The sequence below is a fragment of the Psammomys obesus genome, unplaced genomic scaffold (assembly GCF_907164565.1).
Source record: "Psammomys obesus unplaced genomic scaffold, mPsaObe1.curated_primary_1811, whole genome shotgun sequence".
Taxonomy (NCBI): Eukaryota; Metazoa; Chordata; class Mammalia; order Rodentia; family Muridae; genus Psammomys; species Psammomys obesus.
This window is the reverse complement of record NW_026595981.1, coordinates 9,431,540-9,447,238: the sequence shown is the minus strand read 5'-3', so window position 1 is coordinate 9,447,238 and position 15,699 is coordinate 9,431,540. Positions and strand designations below refer to the sequence as shown.

Genomic DNA, 15,699 nt, shown 5'->3' with positions numbered 1-15,699 from the left:
ATAGGACAGCGTCCAAGAAGTCAGAAAAGCATATTAGGAAGTAGGAAACAATTAACCATAAAGAGTACAGACAGACCCACTCTCAGATTTCATTTTTTCATTTTCATTGTTCTAGTCATTTATTGCTGACGAATTAGGATCGGGGAACTAATTTTCCACATCCTCACATCTTCTTTTATTAATTTACATGCAATAAAACATACTTAAAGGCTATAATTTAGTAAATTTTGACAAGGTTTCTCTACCCACGGCCCTCAAAAAAGTAACATACTGGAGCTGGTTGACACAGCTCCACATTTCTGTAATACCTGTTTGCTTTCTTCTTCTTTCTTTTCTTTTTTCTTTATTCTTTTTCTCTCTTCTCTTTCTCTCTCTCTCTTTCTTTCTGTCTTTTTTCAAGACAGGATTTTGCTGTGTAATAGAGCCCAGGTTGTTTTGGACTTGCTTTATAGACCAGGCTGGTCTTGAACTCACAGAGATTCCCCCTGCCTGAGTGTTAGGATTAACGGCATGTACTGCCATTGCCACCCCCACTAGAATGCCCATCTATAATCCCAATGTGATCCTAGTTGCGCACTACACTATATTTTAATTGCTTTTCTTTCTCTGGATTATATAGTACTATAAGGACACAGACTCTTTTTGGTCTTTACTGTACTTCAGGGCCAGCATTATGGTATCTGCTGACTATAGTTAATTTATAAATGACTGGAGAGAAGAAAGAATAAAACAGGGCCAAGAAGAAAATTAGTGCTATGTTCAGGAAACAGTGTGACTGGAACCAAGGATTTGAAGACAGTGAGAGAGGCAAATCTGCCTTTCAGCAAACATTTGCTGAAGGCTGATAGAAAGGGAATGTATGAACTATGTGCTTCTAAATCAGGAGATATGGTGGAAACAACACAGCTATGTTTCTGGTTTTATGGTATTTACATTATGAGAAACGGTGTTGGATGTGTGGGCTAAGACTATTACAGAGAATAAGATCTAAAGGCCAAGCGAAGAGTACAGACTAGTTGCAACAAAGAAAGCTCTGAGCTGGAAGAACTTTGTCACAGTATCAGGAAGTAAATATATTGCAGAGAGTATTCCAATATGCTAAAAGATGACCTAGTTTGCTTTCCTCTGTAGAGAAATATACAGAGCAGATCAGAGATAAGAAGTGAGAATTCTGACCAAGGCTTTGGACATGCCCTATAGAAGAAATACAGTGGTTGGCTTAATCAAGACTGAAACAAAAATGCCAATAGAGGCCAGCCTGGGAACATAAGTGAGACAGGGAAAGTGAAGGAGGACTGTTTAAAACATTCATTCACGTCCCAGTTAGAAGGAGCAGCCACATAAAACTTCAACTACAGGCCGCCAAGCTGGCTTAACAGGGAAAGGCACTCACCACCTGATTACCATAGTTCAGTTCCCAAAACCCACATGGTGGAAGAACTGACTCCTGCAGGCCGTACACACACACACACACACACACACACACACACCCCTTACTTAAACAGTATAAGGTAGTGAAAAGCAACTTTATACATTTTTTTCTGGTAGCACTGCTATAATTTTGAGAATTTTCACATACAGTCTTGAATAAACATAAAGAAGTAAAAAGTACAATGCAGAGAAATAATGAGACTTTCTCACTTTTGAAAACTTTGCTATAAAATTAAGAATTGGACTGGAGAGGTTCAGCAGTTAAGAGTACTAGCTGCTCTTGCAAAGGACCAGAGTTGAAATGTCAGCACCTATATGGTAGCACACAAGAATTTGTAACTCTACTTCCAGGGGATCTGACCCCCTCTTCTGACCTCTGTAGACACTACTGTGCATGTGGCTCACATACATACATGCAGGGAAAACACTCATACATCTAAAATTAAAAAAAATTCTAACAACAACAACAAACCTCTTTATATTGGCAAATGCTAAGGGAGTACCCACTATGTGTATGGTTCAAAGGTTAAAGAAATATTATTAAATCTGTGGCATAGGCAAAACATCATTAAAACTTTAACTGAAACAGAAAAAAAAGTTTGGAAGTAGCTCAGTGTCAAAGCACAGATAAGGTCCTGGGTTCAATCTATAACACCACAAAGAAAAGCAGAAAGGAAGCAAGGAAGAGGCATGGAAAGAAAGAAGGAAGTGGCAATGGGAGAGGGTGAGAGAAAGGAAAAGCAGGGAAGAAAGACAGAAAGAGGCAGATGAACTAAAATTTCAATCTGGGACAGATATTTTAAAACATATACAAAATGACTACCTAAAGCCCTATTTTTTATGTAAGAAAAACTACTATAATGTGATATTTATTATTAACAGAATAATAATATTTAATATGCCATTTCTATTTGTGTAAACTATTACATGCTTCATAATACAAAAAGTCTCATATACAATAATTTTGATAATTACTTTATTCTCTTTTCATAAATCGAGTAAGATTTTATTACTTTAAATGTCAAGACATCATGGCGATTATGGTTAATAACACTGAATATCTGAAAATGCTAAGACGGCATACTTTAAATGATTATCACCAGAAATAAAAAATGGTTAAGATTGTGAGATGATTCAAATGCCACAGAACTTGATTCCACAAGGCGTATATATATCATGCATATATGTGGTACACCATTATGTACAAATATACATACAGAGATAGACAGATATATGCACAAACACACACACACACAAAACCCACAAATTTTACCGAGCGAATTGGAAATTTTAATGACTACAAGTTGCTCACAGCTATATGGTGAGGCTCTGGGAGAACTCAAAGTACCTAAGAAGCACTTTACGTTATTCTGATGACAGATAGAGACCCTTATCTACAACTTAACTAACACTAAATTCATAGTCAAGAATCTACCTCTCCCCAGCAATACTACCTTGCTGTAAAAACAAAAACAAACAAAAACCCCCTAACATTAAAGCAAATGACTTCACTTTCAAGAAAGAAAGAAAAATAAAAATATAAAGCAAAAATCTTGCAAAGATTCACGAGAAGCAAAAAACAAACAAACAAACAAACAAACAAACAAACCATCTAACAAGTACTACAGAATGGAACACAATATGAATTCAAGTACAAACTAAGAACTATTCCTTCAAGCATGTTCTCCACAGCAGCATTTTCACAGCACATAAAGGATGGTCATAACTTCACCAAGGATTAGCCAATATTATTAAGCAAAATGGAATCAAATACTATTATACTCACGAAATGGCTTCTTCTCTGTTTTCTCCCCAAGAAAAGCAGTGACCAAATTGAGAGTCGGCAAATTCATGAAGTCCCCCAGCAGCAGCAACACTGAAATAACCCCAGACGTTCTTATTGCTGCGGAAATTAAGTTCCTGAACGGTTCCAGAGCTGGGCTTAAACCCCTGTTAGACAATGAAGAACAAAAGAGACTACACTGTACTTCCAAGGAAAGGAATACTGATATTCAGTGTTCAAGTTTGGGTTCATCAAGCACAGCTGACCAAAAAAACCACACAAGCCAAGGCCCAGTGCTATACTCCCACAGATGCTTCCTGAATGACTTAAGTGAAATTAAATGGTCAGTCAGCAACCATCATGGATCTGCTCCCAGAACCTTCTATGAATTTTCCTTCAAAACCAAGTCCAAAGACTTTTCAAAAGCATGTCCTCAGACCCTTGTCTTAAAATTAGACCTTTTAAGTGAAGGGTTACCTACCTCATCTGGGTTCTCACTGGTGATCCGAGCAGCAATTACATGGCCCCTTGGGCAAGGAACATGAGCAGAATTTTCAAAATCAATGGGAGCATCTCCCCAAGGAGATACCCCATACATCATACGAATATCCTTGATCCTAAATAGAGGGATCCCCATGGCAATCTGAAAGGTAACAAAACACATGTCATTTTCCATAGTCCCTTTTCTTAACAGATGGAAGCTATCAAGATACCTAAGAGTCTTTGCATATTTTGGAGTTATTACTGAAACATTCTACTTTTGTAATCTGTATTCTAAAGTTATCTAAGTTATAAAAAACAGAATGCAGTGCTAAAAGTTATTTGCTAGGATCATTCCCCTTTCCTAACGTGTATGCAAATTCCTAATGCAACAGACTTTTTCTTCTGCTGTTATTTCTTCATGGAGGGATGAGATTAAAATTATCTAAGTCAATACTCCATCAAGAAGTTCAGATAGGTAAAAAGCCTTAACAACAACAGAGTTGTCTCTTGAGGCTGCAAACCACTGAAAAAATTAAGTAAACCTTTAATCCTTGCCAGTATCCACTCCTACAAAAGAAGGACAAGAAAACGTAAGTGAGGAGGGATATGATCAACATATACAAAAACATCATAATGAACCCTTGTTTGTTTGTTTGTTTGTTTGTTTTGAGACAAGGTCCTACTACGTAGCCCTGGCTGGCCTAGAACTTGTTATGCAGTCTGGGCTGACCTCAAACTCACAAAGGTCTGTCTGCCTCTGCCTCTAGAGTGCTGGAATTAAAGGCATGTGCTAGCACTCCTGAAGAAGCCTGTTGCTTTATGAAATTAATATATACCAATAAGAGCCAGTCAGATGGCTCAGCAAATAAAGTCGCTCACTGCCAAGGCCAATAATAGGAATTTAATCTCTAGAACCCATGGTGAAAAAAGGAGAAACAACTCCCAAAAGGTAACCTCTATCTTCCAAACACATGCTGTGGCACAGGAACACCCTTCCACCTAAGTAAATGTTTAAAAAAAAATGTAAAGAAACCCACAAAAAGTCTTTAGTTTTTAACGGGAGCCTTCCAGGTGTTCATTATAAGCCCAAACTAGGCCAGATAAGATTAGCAGCTAGGCTCTTTGTCATGCACTCACAGGCCAAGCTACTTGGGACGCTGAGGTAAGAAGACTGCTTGAGATTAGCTGATTAATGTGCACACTAAGTTCAGCATCAAGACAGTCCCTCCAGAGAGCAGGGACCATCAGGTCGCCTAAGAGGGGTAAACCAGCCCAGACTAGAAATAAAGCAGGTAAAAAAACAATATCAAATCTTATCATTTACTTTTACTGTTTACCATACTATTTGTTTCCCCAGGCTGAAAGAAGACAATAGAATTAATAGCTACTACTTTATAAACTATATTAAAAATGTTTGCTACTACAGTCCAGTAAAATATTGTCAACCACCCTCATAGAGTTGCTTCGATAAATAGGACTAGCAATAGAAATAGGAGCTGATACCAAAGTTATGAAGTTTACTACAATTAAATAACTATACAAAGCAGATTATTTTTTAATTTTATTAATTGAAAAAATATGTGTATAAATGTTTTGCCTAAACATATCTGTGCACCATGTGCCATGACTGCAAAAGTCAAAAGAGGACATCAGATTCCCTGAAACAGGAAGTACAGACTGTTGTATACCACCAAGTGGGTATATGGAATCAAATCTGGGTGCTCTGGAGCACAGCCGATACTCTAAAGCAAAAAGCCATCTCTCTAGCCCCAAAGCAGATTGATTTTAAAGTTTCTTCTAAAACAGTTTATTGACTGTGTCTATTTAAAAGACACTGTACTATTTTTTATGTTTGAACATCAGAAAACTAACCCATAACACATAACCCATATTTATGAGAAATGAAGGCAGGTGAGGCTTCTGACGTATTTGTGCCTTTCTCTCATCGGTCTTTCAGGAATCTCTGAACTCCTACATCCTCTAAACTCTAACTTGGGTCCAGATCAAGTTAGACTCACCTGGAGTTGTGCTGCAGGAAGATTGACATCAGCCACCATCTCTGTACAAGGATGTTCAACCTGTAGCCGAGGGTTCAGTTCCAAAAAGTAGAAGCTTCCATCCTGGCTATATAAGTACTCCACAGTCCCAGCGCTCACATAACCAACCATTTTAGCAAGTTTCACTGCACACTTAAAGAAAGATAAGAAACTCTGAGCCTGTCACTTGTCCAGCCATTGTATCACTGTAACTACGTGTACTGCCAACTACCCAGCACTTGTATAAGCCACCAAAATTTCTCATTACTATACAATGCCCTGAGACATAGATGACAAACTCAGTGAAAAGGTGGTAGAAAAGAGTGACTTCATATCATACCACAAGCAACCTCCCATCAGACAAATGGGCATAGAGACAAAACCAACATGGTGGCAAACTCTTCGTTGTCTCCTGGTTTCCAGTATTCCCAGCATGTTCGTGTTCTTAGAAACACTGCTACCAGCTAGAGACTACATTTCCTAATCTCTCAGGTAGCTAGTGACTAATCTCTCATAGGGACTATATTTTCAAAAGCTGGCACTGTTGAGATGTATGACATACAAATCAGATTTTGACCAGGTAGATGAGAACACAGTTAATAACGACAAAACAAAATATAAAGAACGTGAATCTCAAGATGGTCTCACAAAAAATTGTAAGTATCGTATTAGCCCTAAAAAATTCTCCTCAAACTATGATGGAAAAGAAACTTTTATCTTCTTAGGGTCACTGTATTTTTTTGGATCCTTTTATTATAGCAATTTAGCTTGTATCCTAACCAAAATGGTCATTCAACCGGTGGAATGCTGAAATTTTAAAAATTAAAATATGTGATGCTAGTTTAGCAATAAGGTAGAGCAAGAAGAGACATACTGCAGATGGGAAAACTAGAAGGTAAGCGCCTTGTTACAGAACAACATATTTAGTATATTTCCTATAAAATGGAATGCTTACTGCATATTAACTATGTCTGAAAAATTGTAATGACTAGGCCTGTAGCTTAGGGACAGAGTGTTTCCCTAGCATGCATAAGGGTTCAATCCCTAACACCACATAAACCAGGTGCGGTGGCACATACCTTGAGAGAAGTAAAGGCAAGGCAGGAGGATCAAAGTTCAATATTATCCTCAGCTACATACAGAGCTAAAGCCTTGCCTAAGATACATAAAAGTCTATATCTAAAGAAATGGTTATACCTCATTATTCTGACTTGAGCTGAGTAGAAGTAAACAGCCTAGAAGGTTATTAAATAATTGAGAAAATTACATTTCAACAGCCCACAAGACTGGCCTTCAAAATATAGTGACTAATGAGTGACGTAATATCTACTTGTAATCCTGCACTAGCAGGAATCAGGCTATGAAACTTCCCCCAAAAGTGCGCAGCATGCAAAACACATGTTAAGAAAATGAATAGAGAAGGACTTAGCACAGAATCAGTTCAAGCATCTTATTGCAAAGGAGTTAACGTCTTAGGAGCAGAACAAGGGACAGCCATGTCTAACTGAGAAAGTATTCTCCTATGTAACAGGGACAGCACAACTCCTGCCCAGAAAGATTTGTTAGCTTCTGTGGGCCAATGATTGGTGTGTATTGTGCACTTCTCTATAGAGTAACTCTCCTGCTTTCATTCTAGCATTTCATAACGGGAATACAATAAGAAGAGGCAAAGAAAAACCCTTTTAGATCACTGGCCCATGAACAAATCTCCAGTAACAGATCTCCAGTAACCTGGAGACTATTGATCTGATATGTGTATCCTGCAGAGTTAAGTGACTGCAGTGACTTTAGTCTGTTTTCCTTAGAGAAAAAACCACATGTGTTCTCAGCCTAAACTAACAACAGGAAATGGATAGCAAGAACAGACTGAGGCACAGGTTATTCTAGGCCCTCCGACACTTTTCTTCATCTTTTTAGAGAAAATTTTCTCAAATTTCAGCTGGTACATGACCATCCAGCTACTGACTTTAACTCTTAATAATTCTTGTGCTGGGTTGTGATGAGATTGTGTGTGGAGGAATATGAGAAGCGTCATTTGTGACTTTCTGTAGTGACAATTGTGGAATTTAAAAAAACAGAAATATCAGAATAAGTTCTTATTTTAATCCCAGGTGTGGGGATATGGGTCTGTGTTGCAGCAGCTGACTATGATTTGCCCCATGAGCTAGCAGAGACATGATTTTGCCCACTGCAGATAGTTTCTATGATTATGTGAAGTTTGAAATTCTGGGAATTTTTCAGAAAAGAACTTTTTCAGAAAAGAATTTTCCTAAAAGAACAACATAAGATGTTTTTCAAAAAAAAGGGAAAAACATCTTATCCATTATCTAGAATCACTGCTTATACTTCTTCCACTCCCATAATATATGGGCTGAGTGGGCAGTGTCTGTGTAAGAGTGAAATGAAGGCATTTAATAGACGCACCTGTTCCATGTGTTCAAACACTGCTGGGGTAGCAATAGCAGCAGGAGCCTCTTCAATGATCTTCTGATGCCTGCGCTGCACAGAGCAGTCACGGCCAAACAAGGAAATGGCATTGCCATACTGATCTGCTAGAATCTGGACCTCCAGATGGCGAGATTGTTTTGCTAGTCTCATTACAAATATAGGTGAACCGGGGACTTCAGCTTGAACCTGTATTAGAAAAGGAAACAAGATTCTTAAGTAGCAAGGATTTTTGTATATTAAAAACTTGCTTTGATTTCAATAAGCAGATACCTAAAAATGTCAGGGACCACGTTAACAATGGGACTACAGAAGAGAAAAAGTATAGCCCATGCCTCTGTCTATCTTTAACATGCTGCATTCTTAGTTATATTATCACTATTAATTAATGACTACAAAAAACATAAAACATCAAGTATGTTAAAAGGGCAAACAAGATACTTGAAAACACACACATAAACAAATCCCATAATAGGGCAAAAATACTGCCATCTACTCAAGACAGTCACATGTAGACTTTGCTCCTAACTAGATTCTTTCCTAATTTACATTACACCACATATGATGGTGCTAAGTCAAAAGTTTTCCACCTTCAGTTGTGAGAAACACTGTCAGTGGGCACAAAAATCTTAAATTACCAATTATTTTTGTTAGCACTTCAAAACTATCTTAACGTTTTCTGTTTCCTAGGGTGTCCACAGAGATTTCAACTGTTCATCATCCTTCTTCTTCATCTTCTTCATCCCTCCCCACACAGGATCTCACTGTGTAGCCATGGTGAGATCCACCTGCTTCTGTGTCTCCACTACAGGGATTAAAGTTGTGTGTCTCCATGCCTGACTCAACTACTAATCTTCTTAGCCTTTTGCAGGTAATCTTTTTGCTCCAACAGCTTTCATATTGTATGTATGAGCCTCTGCTTTTCTTTTTCTGTGTGTGGGTGTGTTAAACGGGGCATGTTGGGGGAGGCAGGTGGTAGATTTACTCATAAGCTTAAATGCGATGCTTACATGTGATTTTCCTTGTATTCATCATGCTTGAGACTCACAGGGTTTTGGGATGTTTTGTTTTGTTTTGTTCTGTTTTGTTTTGTTTTAGTACTTGCCAGCTTTTATTAGTCTGAGAAAATTCTTGGACATTATCTCTTCAAATGCAGCCTTCTGCTCCATTATTTCTTCAAATACTGTTTTGCTTCATTGTCTTCCTCATCTTTGAGTCTGAAGTGCATGACACTAGAGAGAGCACCACTACACCCCATGTCTTTATGCTGTAGCTCTTATTTTATCTACATAAGCTACTTTAAAACACAGTGCCTGCTTAAAGTGTCAACTTTAACTTGTTCATGATGCCCAACTTCATTATTCTGCTTCTTGCAATCATGTGACTATCATCTGGTGGCTCGAGAAGTCTCTGTCAGAAGTCTGGTGATTTGGGCGACTGTTGGCTGGTAAGTGTAGACAGCCTCAACTGGAATGTGCTCACTTCTGTTATATGTGGTCTCTCGTCCTCCAATGGGCTCCTCAGTATGGTACACAGCATAGACCAAGCTTCTTCAGTACAATGTTCTTAGAGGGTGAGGGCAGACGCTGCATGTCCTTTTAAAGTCTAGGCTCCAATATAGGTACATCATTTTGGCCAGCTAACAGTAGTCTAAGCAAGCCACAAACATGGCAACAATTCAAGGAGTGAGGAAAGATATATCACCTCTTCATGGGAAGAATGGCAAAGTCACATTGCAAAGGGTGTACATACAGGAATGGGAGGAGTTATTGTGGCCATCTCTGCAAACAATGTATTATGGTCCACCCTGAGGCCACAATAATTCACAGACCTCCCACATGCAAGGTAGACTCACCCCCTCCCAAGACCCCCAAAGTCTCATCCAATCCTGTCATCAGGCTTGACCTCCACTGCTCTCATGACTCATGTCCAGAAACAAGAGTCCCCTTCGGTGCAGCTCCTCAGGCACATTCTCTTCATCCAAAGACCTGAGAACTAAAAAGACAAATTATCTGCTCCAAACCCCAACACTTAATGATGAGATTGGGAAAAAGAACTGCAAGGGATATTTTTGTTCAAATGGAGAGAACTGAAGATACTCAGTGGTCACAGTGGTCTTGAAATCTAAATGAGTATATGTTGTTGGTTTCCCTTACCCAAAGAGAAGAAATGGATGTTTTCCTTGGGTTTCTGTCTATGCACCACATGTGTGCCTGGTGCCTGAGAAGGCCAAATGGGGGCATCAGATCCTCTGGGACGGGGTGTAAGCTACCATGTGAGTGCTGGGAATCAAATTCAGGTCCTGTGGAAAAGTGAGTGCTCTTAACTGCAGAGCCATTCTCCAGTCCCTTTTTATTTTTGAGACAATGTATCACGTAGCCAGGCTGGCTTTAATCTCAGTATGTATCTGAGGATGACTTTGAAATTTTGATTGTCCTTTATTTCCTTCAGTGCTGAGATTACAGGCATGCACAACTATGCATAGTTTATGTGATGCTGGGAGTCAAACCTAGACCCTCATGCATGCTAAAGCAAGCATGCTACCGACTGGGGTACATTCCCAACCCCTCATCTGTTAGTGATATTCAGCATTAATAAATACTTTCAGTATTTTGTTTCGAGAGCCTCTTAATCAGATTCATGACTTCAGGAATATCTTTTTGAGTTTTAAAAATTATTATTACATGTAAAATTACATGTATGTCTGTGTGAGGCTATGTACATGAGAGTCCAAGTGCCGCCAGAGATCAGATGAAGACATCATATGCCCTTGAGCTACAATTACAGGCAGCTATGAGTCAGCAAATATAATGTTAGGAACTGAACTCTGGTACTCTACAAGAGCAGTACGTGCTGTAAACAGCCAAGCCATCTTTCTAGCACTAGATTGCATTATCTGTTAAGTTATCTCAGATAACATTTTTTTGCCAATTGTTCCACTATTACAGAACATGGGTAATCTTTTTTTCAAATTCCATTAACAATACTTTCTAACCTCATCCTCAGTGTACTCACTATTCCTACAATGTCATTAATAGCCTTCTCAGCATATTTAACCCATGAGCTAATTCTTAGGGTAGTGTCACATGTTTTTCATGTTGGTGGCATCATACATTTTGCTATCAATTTCTGTGTCAGTTATGCTTTGAGAAACGTTTTCCTTTATTGTGTTTGTTTGACATTACTGGGGATTGAACAGAGGATCTAGTGCATGCTAGGCAAACACTCTATTACTGACCTACAGCTCTGGTTAACTTAAAAACAACAACGAGAACAAACTAGTGACGTGGGACAGTATTTTGAGTTAGCCTTAGCTGCTAAACTTGTCACTTGTGCACTGCTGTTATCTACCAGCTCAACTAGGGTTTGATAGTCTAATAAAGTCTCACTGACATATTCAAATATGGTGCTAACAGTCACCTCAGAGGCCTTAGCGGAAAGGATTATTCTCTGCTTCACAGGGTCGCCCTTTCTCTAGTGGAGCAGAATGGATTCTTCACGTGGCAGTTGAGGGCTCACTCCAATAAGGCAAGGTATAAACTACACAACCACTTGAAATGTAAGCCTCGATATTTGTACACAATTTTTGCTGCCTTCTCTTGGTCAAAATGAATCGAACAGACAGTTGGAATCCAAAGGATGAAGTTTCTCTTCTTGGTGATAAAAAGACACGATCTTGCACTGTGCAGTAAAAGGTATAAAGAGAGAGGAGTTTTCATGGTCATCTTCGCAACTAATGCACTGTTCTTTTCTGGTTTTTGTTTGTTTTGGGGTTTTTTGTTTTTTTATTGTTTTATTTTTATTTTTTGGTCTCTCAGGGCTTGGGTCAAAATCTTCTTCTATTTTCCAATGATTGATTCTTCCTTCAATTTTATCTAACATGCTATTTAATTCTTATACTGATGCCTTAATTTTAGTAATTATATTTTCAGTCCTAGAGTGTTTCTTTTTTATGATTTCTAATTCTCTGCCCAAATTCTCAGCCTTGCCTTTAATTTTCTTAAACATATTAAGGATAGTTATTATAAAGCCCTTGTCTGATAGCTCTATTATCTAATTCCTCTTTGGATCTGTTTTTACTGGCTTTTGTTCCTGGTTTTGAATCATGCAGTTTATATACCTACTTACTTTTAATTCAGTATTTAATATACCACATGAAAAAGATTAGTAGTACTAATTTAAAATTCTATATGATCTTCCTCTGGAAAAGATGGGCATTTGTTTACCCACGCAGTTTTATGCATGGGTAGGAGCATTGGGCAATTGTAAGTGTAATACCTGAATCAAGTTGTGAACCTGAGATTTAGTCCCTATGATGACTGCTCTATTTCTGCTTTGTTCTTTCTCCTGTGTACAGTCCTTCAGGATCCCAATAAAAAATATAAGAGTCTTTGCGGCCTCCAAAACTACTTGGTCAACCATTGCTAAAGTCTAAATTTTATCTTTTTGGTCTTCTAAGACAAATGAAAATCCTGACCAGTTTTGTAGTTTTTAATTCCTCCTCCTTGAGTATGGGGCTCTTTTTATATCCTCCTGTTTCAGACTCCTGAGTGCTGGTGTTAGATGTGTGAGCTACCATGCCCAACTAGTTATTTTACCTTGAACTAGAAAATAAAAGTCTTTACCTCCTAGGCTCACTTCTAAGTTTTTCTTTCTCTTCTTATAATTCTTGGGGTTTGGGTGGCTAGTTGGTTGGTTTAGTTTGGCTTTTCATGACGAGTTTCTCTATGTAGCTTTTGCTGTCTTGGAACTCTGCAGACAGGGCTTGGCCTTGCACTGACAGAGATCCACCTGCACTGCCTCCTAAGTGCTGTAATTAAAGGCATGAGCGACACTGCCTAGTGTCTTATATTTCTTTACTATCTTCAAAAGTTTCCCATCTCTTAAAGCAGACTAAAGAATTAAAAAAAAAAAAAAATCTAATCCAGTTTTCCTTTTTGGTCCCCTACAATATCTGACTAAGCTAGGAATGACCTTAACTTCTGATCCTTCTGCTCTCTATAACAATACCACCCTGAACATGCACAATCTCATCTGATTCTCCCGCTTACACTTCCTGTTTATGTCTGTGCGTGTATTAAGTGTTTATGTGTGTGTGTACATGCCTGAGTGTTTATACCACTGCTGAGAACACAGAAAATTCACCACCATATGTGGTTTATACAGTACTAGGGCTTGAAACTAAGACATCCTGCATGATTTCATATTAAACTATGAAATCAACCCCATGACTCAGCAATTCTAGGTACTTGAAGATTGATTCAGCTGGCCATTATTAGAAATCAAAATCTTTCTCATAAAACAAATTCTTAGTGTTCTAGAGTCTTCATATACTTAATTCCAAGCTAAGAGGTGGTTATGAAATATTTGTGTTATCATTAATTAAAATGCTTTTTTTAAAAACATTTTATTTATTTATTATGTACACAGTATTCTGCCTGCATGTACACCTGCAGGCCAGAAGAGGGCCCCAGATCTCATTATAGATGGTTGTAAGACACCATGTGGTTGCTGGGAACTGAACTCAGGACCTTTGGAAGAACAGCCATCTTTCCAGCCCTAAAATGCTTATACATTATGACAGCAAGCCTTTTTTCTGAACTCCATGAAGCATTAATCTACCTACAAAATTAAACTTTACAAAAGTAATATAATGAAAAGAATAGGTAATATTAAACTTCTGACATTCAAAATAAAATGTAGTAAGACAATACTTTTGTAATTTTCTTTATCAAATCACAGCTTTTCCTCTCATCTCTTGACAACTAAGCAAGAAATATGCCACTGGACGGTTTTTGGAAAGGGAGTGGGGCGAATAAAAGATAAGTAGGGGCATAAAGGAGGTATGAAATGTAAGAAGTACTGGCAACAAGACAAGGTAAGCTGTGCCTGATTTTCTTTTTCCTGACACATCTTTTCCTGAGTATCGTTAGAAGAACAAAAGAAATCAAGCATGTGAAGTTAACTCTTAGGGTAGAACAAGGAAGCATTATGTCTCCCTTTTACAACTTACCTACAGTATGGCCACACAGAGCAAGGGTAAGGCAGAGAAATGAAAGGATAAGTTCTCTGCGGCACCCAGACCACACACACTGAAGGCCTACCATGAGGTTCCTGTGCAAGGGTGTGATGGCCACCCAGGACAGGCGAGAGCATGGGCTGCTGGGCCAACAGGATATAGGACACGATAGAAACTCACGGGATTCCAGCCAACTTTGTGTGAAACTAAGGTAAAGCCTATTGGAGAGCGTGGCATCTGGCAAACCATGGAGTGTCACCCCACCATACCACAGCCTTGAACATGTAAACAAGAGCACACAGTGTAAAAACATAATTCTTCTTGCTGTTAAGACACTGTGAGCAGCACATACCATGTAGAGAAGAGCTATCTTCTACATAGGAAAAAACAAAACAAAACAAAAAAGAAAAACCAGTGCTTGAATTACATAACTGAATAGAATTTATATTAAATTAGATATCTCATTAATTCTCTCCACTCCTATGAATAATCAGGTAAAGGCTATGGACAAAACTTAGATTACAAATATATAAAATAAAAAACTCGACATTTTCTGAATATCTAAGTTACAATGTAAGTTAAATCACTCATCTTTGATACACATGGTAGCTCAAACAAGCAAATCAACTTGTACGCTACCTGTCTGAAGAGGTTAGGGAAGTCATCTGCACTGTTAACCTTTCTGATTCCCTTCCCTCCTCCTCCCTCTGAGGCCTTGATCATCACTGGATATCCGACTTCCTCAGCTGCCTGCAAGTAAAAGAAAAATAGAAGAGTTATATTAGCAGAGAAAAAGAACTGGTATTTTCTCCATTTAAGAATATAATCATTAACAGTTTTAATGTACCCAAAACTTAAGTTTCTCAATAAAGAAATAAAATCTCTATTTAAAAAAAAATACAGTCATTAAAGAGCTAGGCATAGTGGCACAGGGTTTTAATCCCAGCACTCAGCAGGCAGAGGCAGGCTTATCTTTGTGAGTTCAAGGCTAGCCTAGTCTAAAAAAAAGTTTGAGGACAACTAGGGCTACATAAAGAAAACTTACATCAAAACAACAACAAGAAAGAAAGAAAGAGAGAGAAAGAAGAAAAAAGAAAAAGAAAGAAAGAAAGAAAGAAAGAAAGAAAGAAAGAAAGAAAGAAAGAAAGAAAGAAAGAAAGAAAAAGAAAAAAGAGGGGGAAGGGGAATAGACGGGAAGGAAGGAAGGAAGGAAGGAAGGAAGGAAGGAAGGAAGGAAGGAAGGAAGGAAGGAAGAGAAAGAATAGAAGAAAGGACTAAAGAAAGAGAAAAAAGAGGAAAGAAAGAAAAAAAATATATATATGGTCACTAGCTGGGAATGGTGGCAAATGCCACTGATGCCAGCACTTGAGAGACAGAAGCAGGCAGAGCTCTGTAAGTCTGAGGCCAACCTGGTCTACATAGTGAGTTCCAAGACAGTCAGGACTATAGAGAGAGACCCTGTCTCAAAAACAAACAGATTTTTAAAAGTTAAAAAAAGAATG

At 38.3% G+C, this 15,699-nt stretch overlaps 1 protein-coding gene across 6 annotated transcripts in view; it reads right to left on the bottom strand.

Annotated features, from left to right (window-relative positions):
* Acaca (acetyl-CoA carboxylase alpha) overlaps nt 1-15,699 on the bottom strand; it is a 260,615-nt gene that overhangs the window by 146,968 nt on the left and 97,948 nt on the right. For all 6 annotated transcript variants that reach the window (XM_055620098.1, XM_055620094.1, XM_055620096.1 and 3 more), the window contains 5 exons: nt 14,837-14,947; nt 8,158-8,367; nt 5,716-5,886; nt 3,696-3,857; nt 3,218-3,381 (listed from right to left, as the gene is read on the bottom strand). In XM_055620098.1, the coding sequence (XP_055476073.1) occupies nt 3,218-3,381; nt 3,696-3,857; nt 5,716-5,886; nt 8,158-8,367; nt 14,837-14,947 (818 nt within the window). The remainder of the gene's footprint in view (nt 1-3,217; nt 3,382-3,695; nt 3,858-5,715; nt 5,887-8,157; nt 8,368-14,836; nt 14,948-15,699) is intronic.